The following is a 14,314-nucleotide window of genomic DNA, read 5'->3' on the forward strand; positions in this document are numbered from 1 at the left end:
TTGTCCTTCTATAGGAACTAGTAGCTATTTATCTCTATAGCCTTTTATACCTAGTAAAGGTTTATTATAGCCGTAATATAGCTATAAATTAAGTGCTAGAAGAGCCGCGTCTTATTCCAAAGTATATTATCGCTAGCCTTACGGCCTTTTACTTTTAGTAACTGGTGTAAGGTAAGGATATAGATAGGGAGTCTAATGATAGAACAATAGGTATATTGTATAGACAGAGACGAATCCTTAAGGGAAAAGGAGGAGTCTGTGTGCGAGGTAGGAAGGGTTTTCCCTAGCAGACTTGGCGAGGATAGGCCGGATAGCCCTCTTGGATAATAGACCTATTAGCTAATAGTATCCGGAGACTATCCGGATAGTCTCCAGATAGTCTTGGCAAAATCCCCTCAATACACTTACACTTGCGATGCACCCCCCAATATTAAATAAATAAAATTTCTATTGGTATAGATTTATAGAGCTTGCAAAGCGCTTTAAAATAGCACCACTTTTATCTAAATATCCTAAGGATAAGTAATATTACGCAGACGTAAAGCTTACAAGAGCTCTGCGGAATAAGGCTTAGGGGGAGCCGTGCATGGAGCTCTACTAAAGCTTTGCAAAAGCTCTACACGAAGCTCTGCACGAAGCTCTGCACGAAGCTTTTATATAGAGCCTCCGTAGTAGAGCCGTCGTACGCAGAACCGTCGTACGCAGAGCNGTCGTGCAGAGCCTCCGTATACAGAGCTTCGTGTAGAGCTTCGTGTAGAGCCTCCGCAGAGCTTCGTGCAGAGCTTCGTGTGGAGCCTCCGTAGAGCTTTATGCAGAGCTTCGTGCAGAGCTTTGTATAGAGCTTTATATAGAGCTTCGTACAGAGCCTTAGTAAATACCTTTAGCTTTCCTACTAATTAGATATCTTCTTTCTACCTTTTTATTTATACTTCTCTTTATATAAAATACTATAAAATAAAATAAAAATAGGAAAAAAGAGAGGAGACCCAGCAGTTTAAATTCAGTAACTTTTTTCTATTCCTTATTATCCTCCAGTTTTACAATCCGATCCTTACCCTCTAGTACTCTCGCTGCCGCCACTATAGGCTAAGAATTTATATTGTACGACGAATATTAAGCTCTATAATCCCGCCACTTGCAATTTCCATAGCACCTACTACAGAACCCTAGGAGACTCTAACATTTAGTAAAGGGGTAAGGGCCTACTAAACGATATAGAGTCGCCGTATAAGCCTTATAAGGCTAGTATTAATTAGCTCTCTGCCTTATACGAGTAATGTAGGTTACTTATAGTTGTATTTAGAGACCTACGGCTCTAAATTAGAATTGTATTTATATATAAAGGCCTCCCTATCCGCACCTACCTCTCTAATATACCCCCTACCTAAGCCTCTATATTAATTGCCGGCAAAGCTTCTACCCTCTTCTACTTATTCTAAGAGTAGTTAGTTATATAGGTATATTATACGAAGAGGAGAGTTTATTTATAGTATGGTAATATTGCCGGAGAATCTGTTGTATGGCAGGACGGGAAGTATACTAGATAATTATATTTCCCGATTCTCAATAAAGGACGGCGTTAGTAGGATTTATACTTATAATCTATTAAGTTTAAAGTTAGTATATATTTACCTACGCCACCTACGCGCCTTTAGTGGTTACCTTTTGCCTAAAATTATTTTATTTATATGCCCCCTTCCCCCCCTTTAGTGTTATATAATATACCCCTTATATACTTTCCCTTATACGACTATAAGAGAATACTTAGAATCTTATAAGCTACCTAGTCCTTTACGCACTCTAATGCCTTAAGTATTCGTGGAGTAGTTTTTGTATAATTTTATAGAACGTGACGTTAAGAACCTAAAAATACTCTCTTTAGCTTATCGCTTATTCTAGGTATTAAGAGAACTTTAATTATAAGTTATAAGAGTTATAGAAATCTTATACGCTAAAGAGGCTAATTCTACTATTAAATAGCTATTAAACGGAATTAGATTCTTATTAATATAGTTATTAAACTTATCTAGACTCTATAGATAAGTATACTTTAAATAATACTAAAGACGAGCTTTATAGAAGGTAGAGAGGTTTTCTTTAGACTCTAAAGGCAACCTTTAAGCTTTCTTAGTTGCGTATAATATAGTTAAACCTAAAAGTATTGCTTTCTTGCGGGATCTCTCCTAGAGCTTTTATACGCTAAAGAGCTTCTTTTCTCCTTTAATAGTAATATAATCGTTTTAATCTTTTAAGAAAGCCGTATAACACTCTAGGTTAAGAACTCATGCTACTAAATAGTAGGGAGAATTATTTAGCTTTTTAACGTACTTTCTGCTTTTCCTTAGTACGTTAGAGTTAAGCAGCCATAAGCTTATCCTTAGCCTTAGTAGCTATAACCTAGTAAGAAAGAATTAGCTAAAGAAATATTAAAAGTATTATATAATATACTAATGCGGTCTATATTATATCCTTAAGAATATTAACTAATTCTAGAACCCTCTTTAGTACCATATAATCTCCTTAAAGAAATAGAGTTGCTTTATAGAAAGACTAAAGGAAATTATAAATCGTATAAAGATATATCCATTTACTTATTAAGAGGATATTATTTTTTAGGAAATCGTCCTTATAGTGCTCTATATAGAGTTAAAGCCTAGCCTTTACCTTATCCTCTAGAGCTATATATAGCATAAGAAACTAGCTATTCCATCTCGTATAATTATTAAGAGGAATAATTTTACTAGTATATTTAATAAACTATATTATATAGTTAGCTAAGCTGCGGATATAAACAATATAGTTATAAAGCTTTCCCATCGGCCCTATAATATTTTAAATATTTTTACCTTTTTTACGCTTTTCGTCTAATGCTAGTTCTAATTCTTTATTATTCTTTTTTCTTTTATCTTTCCTTTTAACTAGCGGTAGTACTTATTATATAACTTCTTCCGCTTCCTCTTCTTCTTTATCCTATTTCTTATCTTCTTTATTATATAAGCTTATAAGTTTTTTATCTTTCTTTAAACTAAATAGAAAGGCCTAAATAATAAGATTAATAACGTGCCCCTAATAGCGAATTCTTTAATATATTGCAATCCAGTTAATTTTATACTTAAGGCTAAGCCATTAGCTAATCGTATAATAGAGAATATTATTTAATCCGGTATTATTGCTAATAAGAGCTCCAATCTTTATTTTAATGCTATACTTAATAAAAACCGGACGAAGCGCCTCTTATTAGTCTATATTACTTTAGCTAGATACTATATAAAGGGCAATTAAGGGGTTCTAATATTTATCCTGGATATTAATAAAGCTAGCATAGATTCCGAGAAGAAGGGCATAACTTAAAGAGGTCTAGATATCCACGGTAAGGTAAATATTTATCTTTATAAATTAAAGTACTTTTTATATAATATCTTAACTCTTAGTAAAGTTTTTAAGAATCTAGGCTATAATTATTATATAGGATATAGGGATAATTAAGGGTGCTTTTTAATTTAATGCCTTTCAAAAGTATAAAACTCTGGCCATTCCATACATAAGAAGGGAAGCTATTATACAATAATTAGATCGAGAAGTGCTTGCTTTACGGTATTTTAATATACTATATACTTTAAAACCTCGCCCTTAAGACCTTAAACTTCTCCTTTCGCTAGAAGCTTTTAATATAATTCTAAAAGAGATCTCTCCCCTTAATCTTTTGCTGTTATACGCTCCTAATTCTCTACTAGATCCTATTCAATATTATACTTTCTAAGATAGCCCTATAATCCAACGGTTGAGGAATAGTGTCCTTTTGGGTCTTAAGGAGGACAGTAGTTACAAAAGTAGCGTTTCTTCGTATGAACTTTTTCTTCCTTTATTGCCGTACGAGTATATTTATAAATTAAGGAGACTTATCTTAAGGTCTGTGTTGTATAAGTAGTTAGGATTAAACCGGTATTAGCTTTAGTCTTAATACCGCTTAGGGGGGCGGAAAGTATATTAACTTTAAAGGAATTATTATCATCGAAGTTTTTAGAGTAAGTTTTACTAGTACTAGCCATATTTATAGCGTCGTACAATAGGGGGTAAAGGTTTTGTTAAAATTTTGCGGATATTTAGATATTATCTGGATATTATCCGATATCCAGGCTATCCTTAAATAGGATTATTATCCGCCTAACTAGATAGGATAATTTATCCTCGCCAAGTCTGTTCCCTAGGCACGTGCAGCGCACGTGCCTCACGGGTGAGTCACCCCTGAGTTGCCCTAGGGTCGCCCGTACCTTGCGGCTATATAACTATCTACTCAGGTTTTACCTAACAACTGGCCTATAACATCTTTAATAAGAAAAAAAAGTAGCTTCTCCTCTATAACGGTATTACTATTATAGTACTACTTTCGCTTATAAAAGGCCTAGAAAGATACGCGTTAGCTATAAATATACTACTTTATAAAGTATCCACCTATTTACCTTAAACTCTTTCTACTTTGGCTTACAATTTAGAAACGTATTTTTAGGCCTCTTAGTACGCGTAAGGGCGAGAATACTTTATACATTAGCGCGTAGTTTAGTATTATTCGCGATATTAATCTTTACGTAACTAATTAACGCCATTTTTAAAACAGGACGCTGCTTGAGAAGCCGCGCCCTAAGGGGGTTTCTATTTTATATATATATATACGCAGATATAGACCACCAACGTTGCATGGGATAAGATAATGGCGAGGTGGCCAGAAATATTAGTAAAACTATATTGCAGCTATTTCCAAGCACTGCCCAACCACTTGGGGCTTTGCTTAGAGCGTTCTCTCAATACTCAAACCCTTTCACGTTTACTTTAGTGCCCACCTGCAATGTTCTCGCACGTAGCAGTCCCGCCTGTCCTCTAACCTCTATCGACATGAAATATCTCTCGTAACCAATCACAGGCATTCCTCTATGAATTGTCCGCTGGAGTCGCTTCGCGAGCTTGGCAGTGGCAGTGTGCAAGGCCACTCGACGCGTCGGCAGGCCAAGCTCTGGACATCAAGAAACAACCCTTGTTTCGGGGGCGGTTGCAATTAACATGCGGCGCTTAGCCACAACGCCTTCTCACTCTCGCTCTCAGTTGTGTTTGATATTTATAGAAAGTGACGAAATCATGTAAAAACGCTGGAAACCCTGCATGTTTGCCTTTTTCAAGCTTCTTAACACTCTTTATCGTTCATCAATTGTTACTTGCAAACTACTCTGAAGTACACTTTACTACCTATCACTACTCTATGTTCGGCTCTCAGAACTGCACAAATGCTCCTAGTGAGACCAGTACAGATGCAGGCGTTGCAGGCGCAGGTGTATGGTTATATGCACCTATAGATAATACGCACGGTGATAGCTAAACATATTCCAGGTTCTGCTCTCCTTCATCATCACAGCCAGCCTGTCCCTTGTAATAAGCGTAATTATTGTACTACACGAAATCCGGCGGCGGTCTGAAGTCAGAGTAATCCGCAAACTACTGCTCTCGTTCAGCGACCAGCAAATCATTACGGGCATCGGGATCCAGAGCGTCGGGCTAGCCAAAATGGAGACCATGGTGCCTTACCACTTCTTCATCATCTGGATGCTGTCGCTGCTGTCGACCGCTACCCACATCTCCACCCTGCTCGCCCTCGTCAACGACTTCAAGCGCGACTGGGTCCTGCGCTGGCTGCGCCAGTTTCTCATGTTCATCAATCTGGTCTTGTCGTGCGTCTCGGGGATTTTTGTCCTCATGTCCGTTATGAAGAACATGGCACACACGCTGCCGATTGCATGCGTGTGGGAGCTGCCGTCGCATGGCGCCCCACCCAACGCGGGCATTTCCATCGCGGGGACAATTGCCGTTATTGCAGGCCAGTGCATCTTCTTTAGTGTGGGCGTTTGGTATCTACACACCAAGGCGCGGAGATGGATCAAGATCATCCAGATGACGGGCTTGCTTGTCCTAGTCGCCATTGGTGTCGGTGCTGCTGTCAGAGTTATCCTGCTCTCACAGGCTTTCGGCACGCCTTCAGTCTCTCTCAATGATACGGCCGAAAAGGATTGGAGCTTTGGACAACTGCTGCCCCTCCTCCTTCTCCTCCTGCCGCTCGTTTCAACAATTGAGATTATTCGAGGTAAGTTCATTGGCACCATTCCAGAAGATAGATTGGCCGAAGAATACATCATCTAATGTTCGTAATTCAGGAGAAATGAAGGTCGCACCACCGGTCGTAGATGACCATATGCCGCTGGACGACAAACAGTCAAGCTTCCGGGTCTCATTCCAGCCAAATCCATTGTGGGGCTCCCAAGGAAGGTAGTGGGCCAATATAACGGCCGGTAACTTCACACCCACCAAATAAGAGTCCACCAGGCAGTAGCTTGACTTTCCTGCATTTCGACGGCCAGATTTCAAAACATTCATTCTTAGGCCCTGCTCCTACGATACTTCGATTATGGTTATGGCGAGACTGCTTGCTAAGGATATCAATACCGAGACATCAAAACTTTATTCTGAGCATCTGTCTGTAATCACTTACGACTGCTGATGGTACTCTTTGTGGAGATGATTGATTCAGGCGAAATCCAGTTCCCGGGAAAAGAAATGGTCGGTTTGGTATCATGTGCCGGGTGAGATCCCGGAGCAGCGAAGGTGCCGGGAGATTGTTTAGGAAATTGAGCTCTTGCAGATTTCAATATTGAAGTTGTGTGGAGTGGCTCAGCTATTAAGGGGACCAGCTCGTAGTGAATGCATCTAGGTATAGGTCCTAATAGTTGAGAATGCAGGTGACATGCTCATGAATACTAACCTTGATGGAGCATCCGATCCGGCAACAGTAGACAATGCATGATTTTCGCCATATATTTGAAGTGCTGTGATGTGCTGCTCGAAAGCAGGTTAGTATTTGACGTCAATTATGTGATATACCATAATTGGGGTATGCCATATTCTACCAACTTCTTCTATCTGTGACATTGTATTTGCTCTCCAATTCTGTATAGAGTGACCTGTCAACCCATCTTACAGGCCAGATCTTATCGGGGCCAGGGCCACGCTTGCTCGCTTCAACCCTTCACTTCGCGGAAGGCTAGAACTTACAGGTTAACTCTAGAACAGGCCGATGTTCAGCGTCGATCGTTCTCACCAAAGCCACTCCACCAAAGCCTCGATTCCTACTTCTCGTAGTCGTAAGGTTATACAATTCATTCTAAACCTCAATTCCTAAAGAATTAGGTTTGCTGCCTCCCGTTTACCTCACCACTCATAGTTTCACTCTGACATCGCCGACAAGGCCCTTGAATCCCATGAGTCAGCCGTGGAGCACGTTTGAGAACGGTGTCTCAACTACTAACACTCGTAAGTCTCCAATCTCCGCACATCTCCTTATAGCAGCCAGAAATTGAAACTCGTAGACCAGGGCGGGCCCTGTCCTTATGAACAATTTCTACCACTGCACGATGTACATGCAGACGCGGAAGCTAACAGAATGGGAGATGGTGGCTCCAGCTAGTTCGTTAATTGGGACTTTAATGGTTCTTCTCTGCAATGTAGCGCTGATTGAATTGTAAGAGCCCTGTCTGGTGCGTTTGTGGTAATGCTGAGGGTTGTGTAACTATAGTCTCGATTGAGGGTCATACAACTTTTACGACCATGACTGCTTTAATAGATTGGTACGAGTGTTTGCTCACATATTGCGAGTCTTCCAAGCTCAAGTATGCCATGGAAGCCGCATGCGAGAGCGTATTGCTTCGAAAGTAGGCGTTGCGTAGAGAGCACAGACTTGTAGTTATTCACCCCTCGAAATTCAGAACGAAATCTCATTCAATTAACAGAATTCTATTCAGGAGGCTTGATATCGATCTGAGGATGCGCATTCCTGCCACGATCTCAAGATCCTGCTATCAAATCAACACTGCTAATCAACCAGTCCATTATAACCTTTATCAGTCACAACCTTGATACAGTTGTGATACCAAAAAAAAGCGTTAACACCTTCAACGCCAGCCAATGCTAAAAGAAAAACCAATTCTTTCACACTACGGTGCCACCGTATCTACCTCCATATCCTGCAAAATCTCCTGCTCAATCCTCACTCTCCTCGCCTCTTCCAGGGGTCCCAATGATATTTATATCCATTGCTTCTTAACGATATATTCATTCATAAGCAGTGATAACGATTGGATATTTTGAAATCCTTATGAATGAATATCCATAAGCTTATGAATATGTATAGGAAAGTTAAAGCCTCGTCGTGGTATAGTATTGTAGCAAAATAATGCTAAAGTGTATGCGTAGTATTAATTTTGTGCGCTATATTTCGAGTTAAAGTTGTGGGTAAAAAGTAAGAGGAAACTGCTGGTGAGCAATAAAGGGGGAATGCCAAGACTGGTGATAGAGCTCAGGTAAGTACGTATATAAGCTATATCGCGAATATCCATTCNTATCGCNATATTTTGGCTCCCTTAATGATAATGATNGATATTTGGTCAAAATATCAATCCATTCATTACTGGGACCGCTGGCCTCTTCCTCTTCATTACTAAAATCCCTAAACACATGATCCATCTGCTCTAAACTTCTGCCATTCGTTTCCGGAACAAAGAAAAACGCCCAGACAAGCGAAAGCAAGCAGAAGACAGCAAAAAAAGTGTACGCGCCATACCCAGTATTCTGCACCAGCGGCGGGGTAATGAGGCCCTACTCTGATCAGTCTGCCGCCAACAGGATGGGAAGGGAAGGGAGAACTCACAATAATGAAATTATTCAGCCAATTTGAGCACGTCGACAGCGCAACTCCCTTCGCGCGCAGCGACGATGGGAATATCTCCGCCGGCACAGCCCACGGGACAGGGCCCCACGACGCGCCAAACGAGAGCATATAGAAGAACAGGAATGCGACGCTCGCCCAGCCCTCCGGCCGGTGGTGCTGCCAGTCGTTCGAAAACTTCCCCACCAACACTCCGATGATAAGGTGCGATATGAACATGGCCGCGCTGCCGCATAGCAGTAGTGGCCGCCGCCCGAAACGGTCCATGGTCCAGACGGAGCTGGCGACGCCGACCAGCTGCGTGATGTTCAGCACGCCGGAGAGAATCAGCTGCATGGAATGATTCTGGCCTAGTCGCTCAAACAGGGTGGGCGAATAGTAGATAAGTGCGTTGATGCCCACGAACTGCTGGAAGAACATGAGCCCTACGCCTACGTGCGTGCGGCGCCAGCAGCCGCGCTTGAAGCAGTCGGTCCAGGAGGCGATCTCGAGCCTGATGCGGCTGATTTTTGACCGGTCTTGCAGCTTGGGGTGGCGCTCGCGGCTGATTTCTTTCTTGAAAGCTACTTCGGCTCGGATGTCATACCATTCTTTCAAGACTCGCGTGTCTGTTGTGGGAAGTTTGCGGAGCTTGGCTAGGCTTTCTAGGGCCTCTTTGTCTCGGCCTTTGGAGACTAGCCATCGCGGGGAGAATGGCAGGAAAGTGATGCCAGCGCCGAGGATTAAGCCTGGGATGATTTGGAGGAGGAATGGAAGCCGCCAGGACCATTCACTAGAGATATACTGCGTGCCGTACGTGATCCGGAATGCGATTACGATACCGGATACGATGCTGAATTCTTCCAGGACAAGGAGAGCGCCGCGAATTTCTGGGGGTGAGATTTCGGATATGTATAGCGGCGCTACCATGGACAACCTACGGCACTTAGCCTACTATCCCACAATTCTCTCACTATAAATGATGAGGAACTCCTTACATTCCTATCTCTATACCTCCAATCAGTCGAGCAACAGTGAGCATGGCATAGTCCACGGCAGCCGTCTGTAAAACAGAACCCACAGCGAAAATGCAGACAGCAACGACAATCGAGTACTTCCGTGATACCTTGTCTGCGATCCAGCCTTGATTGAGCGCACCTATCAATGCACCTAGTTCGATCATGGCCGTCAATAGTCCTTTCCAAAAACCAGCTCCGGACGCATGTTCAGACACGCGACCAAATTGGTCCAGGAATTGAGGCATAACTAAGATCACCGAGACGACTCCTTGACTACACAACATTAGCAAAGCCTTCTCCAAGTACACTCTAGGCGGAAGAAATACTCATATCCGAACAATAGCCCTCCCATTGCAGAAAAGGCTGCACAGAGTGCCACATAGTACGAGGAGAACAAACCCCAGAAACCTGCAGATACTATCAGCCCAAAACCTTTCAATCGAGATACCATGAATGGATACTGCTTACCAGGCGGACCATAAGTCTCCCTCGACTCTAGCATCTTGCGACTATGATGCGTTACCACAACCTCCTGCTGCAGCGCATTTGACACCGGCTCCTCCATCTTCCCTCTCACCTTAGATTCACTATCGATGCTCTTAGCCCAGCGCAGAAAAGGTGTCACTTCAACTCCAACCGCGTTCCAAGGGCAGGTACGCTCTTACAATCCAGATTTAACTTTCTAAAATTACCAGTAGCGGCAGAAAAAAAAAGGTGTCGATCGGAATTTGAAGCCATATATTGTCCTAATTGGCGCTGCCAAAAGGACCGGTCTTTTTAGTGCCAATTGATAATCAACAAAAAGGGTTTTCTTCCGAGGTAAAAAAAATATGGATCCTGCCATCACCCGTCACGCGCTAGGGCTCCACAACCGGCTCTCCTGATCGGCGGTGGCGCCGCCATCGCAAACAGCATCAGCGGCGCCCCGGTTCGTCGAGCCCCTTCCAATTCCTGCCTTTCTCCATACTTACCCCGCATGTTCATACTTGCCCCACATTTCCTCGATTTCAACTTTCCAATAATAGACAAGCTAAGGGATCAAGGGTTTCTGGGGCATGCAGATGGAAGGTAGTTGATACGCGCAGACAGTTTTTCGCGGGCATTGATTGTATGTTGGGAGAGGCAACTTTAAGCTCTACCGTGGCGTTGCGCCTCCCGCTTGGCGGGAGATTTTTTTTTCTCTTGCCGAGGCATTGTGAGAACTTAAAGGGTTTTGGGTGGATTGATGGACCGGAAGGATATGCGATCGAGGTATTGGCCTTGTGATGGTCGCGTGAGGTTAGTAGAGGTAGCCGGAAGTCTTTGCCGTAGAGGGATGTTTTTGGTAGAGAAGGTTGGCTATTTCGGTGGACGTTGGTTAGTCTTCGGGTTGCCGAATCGGGCCTGTCCGATGGACTGTAGTAGGGGATGAAGACAAGAGGCAGAGGTTCACAACGCCAAGGTATTGTACAGATATATATCCTCGACTTAAGGCCTTTCATAGATATTAAAAAAATGAATAAGTAGCTCCGGAATGCTTATCTACTATCTATGAACGAAACCGTGCTTTCGCTCGACGGCGCCGATGACCGCAATTATGAAAAAAAGGTCGGAATGGTAATTAGCACTACCATACTATTAAAACGGCATCGGATATCCGACAGTAATTAGCATTCTAAAGTGCAAGACGTGCCGCCCCTCCAAAAAGTGTCTCTAGACCGTCCAACACCAAACTATTCCATCCAGATCAAACCCAACATTTCCCTACCAAATATGCCCTCTGGACGTCCTATCAGAATCGGAAATGCCTCTGGCGCCACAAGAGACGCACCTCATGCAATGTTCCGGATGGCCCAAACTGGGAATGTGGGTGTCATTACTGGCGACTAGCTTTCCGAATTGAATATTGCTTGGAACACGATAATCAAGCGCGAGGATCTAGAGTTAGTCTACGAAGTTTGGGTTTTGGAGCAGTTATCCGAGAGCATCGACATCACTGCCGATAAGATCAAAATTGGAACGAATAATGGTGCGCTCAATACGGCGGCATTGATCCAAAAGGTGGAAGTGTCGAACGGAGCAGTCAAGGAGAACTCTGTCGAATTAATGTAGGCTGTTGAGCCTCAATATATACAGCCAAGTCAAATGGCCAAGACACCACTAATCTATATCCACATAGGAAACAGGACGGCGGTCGCAATTAGCGCGTCGTTCGACGGGAAGAGTTGTGGGTGAGCCGTGGATTAGACGGCGCAGTGATCGCCTCCGTGTATGGGGATGATGTTACCGGACAAGCGCTGAGGGCGCGGAAAGATGGGGCTTTGAGCTTTCCCCACCTTGATCGTGAGGAGATGCTTTTGAAGGATTGAAACTTTATTGAGTCCATTAGAATTGCATCACTAAGCGGATCAAAGACTTCATGGCAATTCCTGAGAGAATTCTAACGCTCGGATACAGCGACAAGAATATTAGAGCAAGCTCTTGTGTCGTTGACAATTTCGATTGTGGTTGGATCTTGATCAAGCAGTCCTGTTTGTTCACCTGTGGCAGCACGACGCTTCCGTCGGAAATGCCTGCTCACCGCGTAGACATATAAAGACGGATTGAAGAGCTAACCAGCTGTGGTTGATTTTCCTTGCCCGATGGAGATAAGAGTGCAATGTGATTGACCGCTTTGCAGGCCAGAATCGGACAGGATCCGGGCAGTAACTCTTGGCAGTAACTTTACTGCCCGAATCTTTTGATCAGCGGCGGCCCAGCAGGCGGTAAGGGTAGCCAAGGCACTACTCGGACACCTATTTTACTAGTAAAAGCCATACAAATGCAATGTTTACCAATACTCCCCCACCCCTGCATACCCCGCAAGCTGCTACACAATGAAACGAAGGTGCACGTACTTTTATGTGCTTTACGCGTTTTCCCCTACGCGTCTCTCTACGCGTCTCTCTCTACACGTCTCTCTACGCGTCTCTCTCTACATGTCTCTCTCTATGCGTCTCCCTTTTTATATAAGAGAGGCACAGCGAGACACGGGCAGCAAAGGCACGAGCAGGGGCACGAGCAGAGGCGTAAGTAGAGCTACGAGTAGAGGCGTAAGTAGAGCCACGAGCAGAGCCATGAGCAGAGCCATGAGCAGAGCCACGAGCAGAGACATAAGTAGAGCCATGAGCGGAGCCACGAGCGGAGCCACGAGCGGAGCTATGAGTAGAGCCACGAGTAGAGCTACGAGCAGAGGTAGGTATAGAGGTGCGAGGCGTAGAGGTGGAAGAGGGTATCTAGAAAGGGAATGTTAAAGCTAAGCCTTAATTTACCCCTGTAGATCAACTGCGCACTGTTCATCTAGACCCACCCCCCCACCGACCCACTTTCCTATCTAGACTGCCCCCTTTACTTCTCTCTTTGCTTCTCTCTTTGCTTCTCTCTTTGCTCCTCCCTCTGCTCCTCCCTCTGCTCGTGGCTCTACTCGTGGCTCTGCTCGTGGCTCTACCCGTGTCTCTACCCGTGTCTCTAACCGTATCTCTACCCGTGTCTCCTTGCGTCTCCTTGTGCGTTTCTTGCACGTCTTATGGGGGGCTAGGTAGAGAGGTGTAAAGACAGACGCAGATATNAAGACGTAAAGACGCGGAGATATGAAGGCGTAGAGGCGTAGAGGCGCGGAGGCGTAGAGGCGTAGGGAGAGGTGTAAAGGCGCAGAGGTACCTCTAGGGGTAAACCCTGCTAAATTAAGCTACGACTCTAAAAAATAAGCTCTAAGCCACTAATTTTGCACCGGCAGAATGGAACTTGGCAGAAGATTCGGGCAGTAAAGTTACTGCCAAGAGTTACTGCCCGGATCCTGTCCGGGCCAGAATATATTCCGCAGTCACTGGATTCTGAGAGATATCTGGTAGCATTAGGGATGGCCGATAAAACATGAGAACGGCATTATGGTAGAGCATTTCGAACCATCCTCTTGGCCTATAACATGAACGGTCTCGTGCCATAGCCGTGGATAAGTTGACATCTGGTAAGTGAAGTTCTCTTGTGCGCGCGTGCCACCCATTTAAATCGGAAAAAAGGGAGTACCCTTTCTGATATATAGAGCTTTCGGTATATTTTGGGAAGCGGTTCCCCGCGAAGTGAAACCATTATTTGACCACAGAGTAGAGCGGTAGTTGACTATGAGCAAAGATCCGAGTTCGACAACTTTCGTCATCTGTTTCGACCCCGCTCATCCCTGCATAGAATTCGTGGCCGTGCTCTAGTTGAGGGAGACGCAGATCAATGTCCTCTTCTCGAATTGCTAAAGGCTGTCCCATGATGACACTCACGATACTAAAGAATGTCAGAAGAGTACAGGAATTTAGAATTACTGTGCTCACCGGTCCATGGTTACAACGCACCAGAAGCAGCGTCTCCGTATTTCTCGACCCGAAACAAATTTAAGGGTACCTAGTCAGTTTGGCCCTCAATATCTTTATGTCGATATGGTGGTTCAGCGCTCGAAGCTAATTCCCGCAGTAATCCCTACGAAATATCACATACCTGTAAACTGGTAAGCTCGATGGCACCCAAGAGAGTCAAGGATGGCTAATTA

General features: G+C 43.9%; 3 protein-coding genes across 3 annotated transcripts; 1 reads left to right on the top strand and 2 right to left on the bottom strand.

The window, feature by feature from the left end:
- Positions 1 to 5,251: 5,251 nt before the first annotated feature.
- K441DRAFT_538645 (uncharacterized protein) lies at positions 5,252 to 6,313 on the top strand (the record flags this gene model as incomplete). Its single annotated transcript, XM_067642530.1, has 3 exons — positions 5,252 to 5,323; positions 5,380 to 6,127; positions 6,198 to 6,313. 3 exons carry the CDS (start codon positions 5,252 to 5,254, stop codon positions 6,311 to 6,313), a joined length of 936 nt encoding a protein of 311 aa, XP_067508878.1.
- A 1,717-nt stretch (positions 6,314 to 8,030) lies between these two features.
- Positions 8,031 to 10,261, bottom strand: K441DRAFT_684316 (putative MFS monosaccharide transporter; the record flags this gene model as incomplete). The annotated part of the gene is made up of 6 exons (XM_067651766.1): positions 8,031 to 8,098; positions 8,505 to 8,691; positions 8,744 to 9,677; positions 9,739 to 10,032; positions 10,086 to 10,167; positions 10,228 to 10,261. 6 exons carry the CDS (start codon positions 10,259 to 10,261, stop codon positions 8,031 to 8,033), a joined length of 1,599 nt encoding a protein of 532 aa, XP_067508879.1.
- Positions 10,262 to 10,545: 284 nt separating this feature from the next.
- K441DRAFT_213834 (uncharacterized protein) lies at positions 10,546 to 11,273 on the bottom strand. The gene has a single exon (XM_067640552.1). The coding sequence runs from the start codon at positions 11,238 to 11,240 to the stop codon at positions 10,767 to 10,769; it is 474 nt and encodes a 157-aa protein (XP_067508880.1). The 5' UTR covers positions 11,241 to 11,273; the 3' UTR covers positions 10,546 to 10,766.
- Positions 11,274 to 14,314: the final 3,041 nt, after the last annotated feature.

Source organism: Cenococcum geophilum (genome assembly GCF_001692895.1).
Source record: "Cenococcum geophilum 1.58 unplaced genomic scaffold K441scaffold_4, whole genome shotgun sequence".
NCBI classification, from domain to species: Eukaryota; Fungi; Ascomycota; class Dothideomycetes; order Gloniales; family Gloniaceae; genus Cenococcum; species Cenococcum geophilum.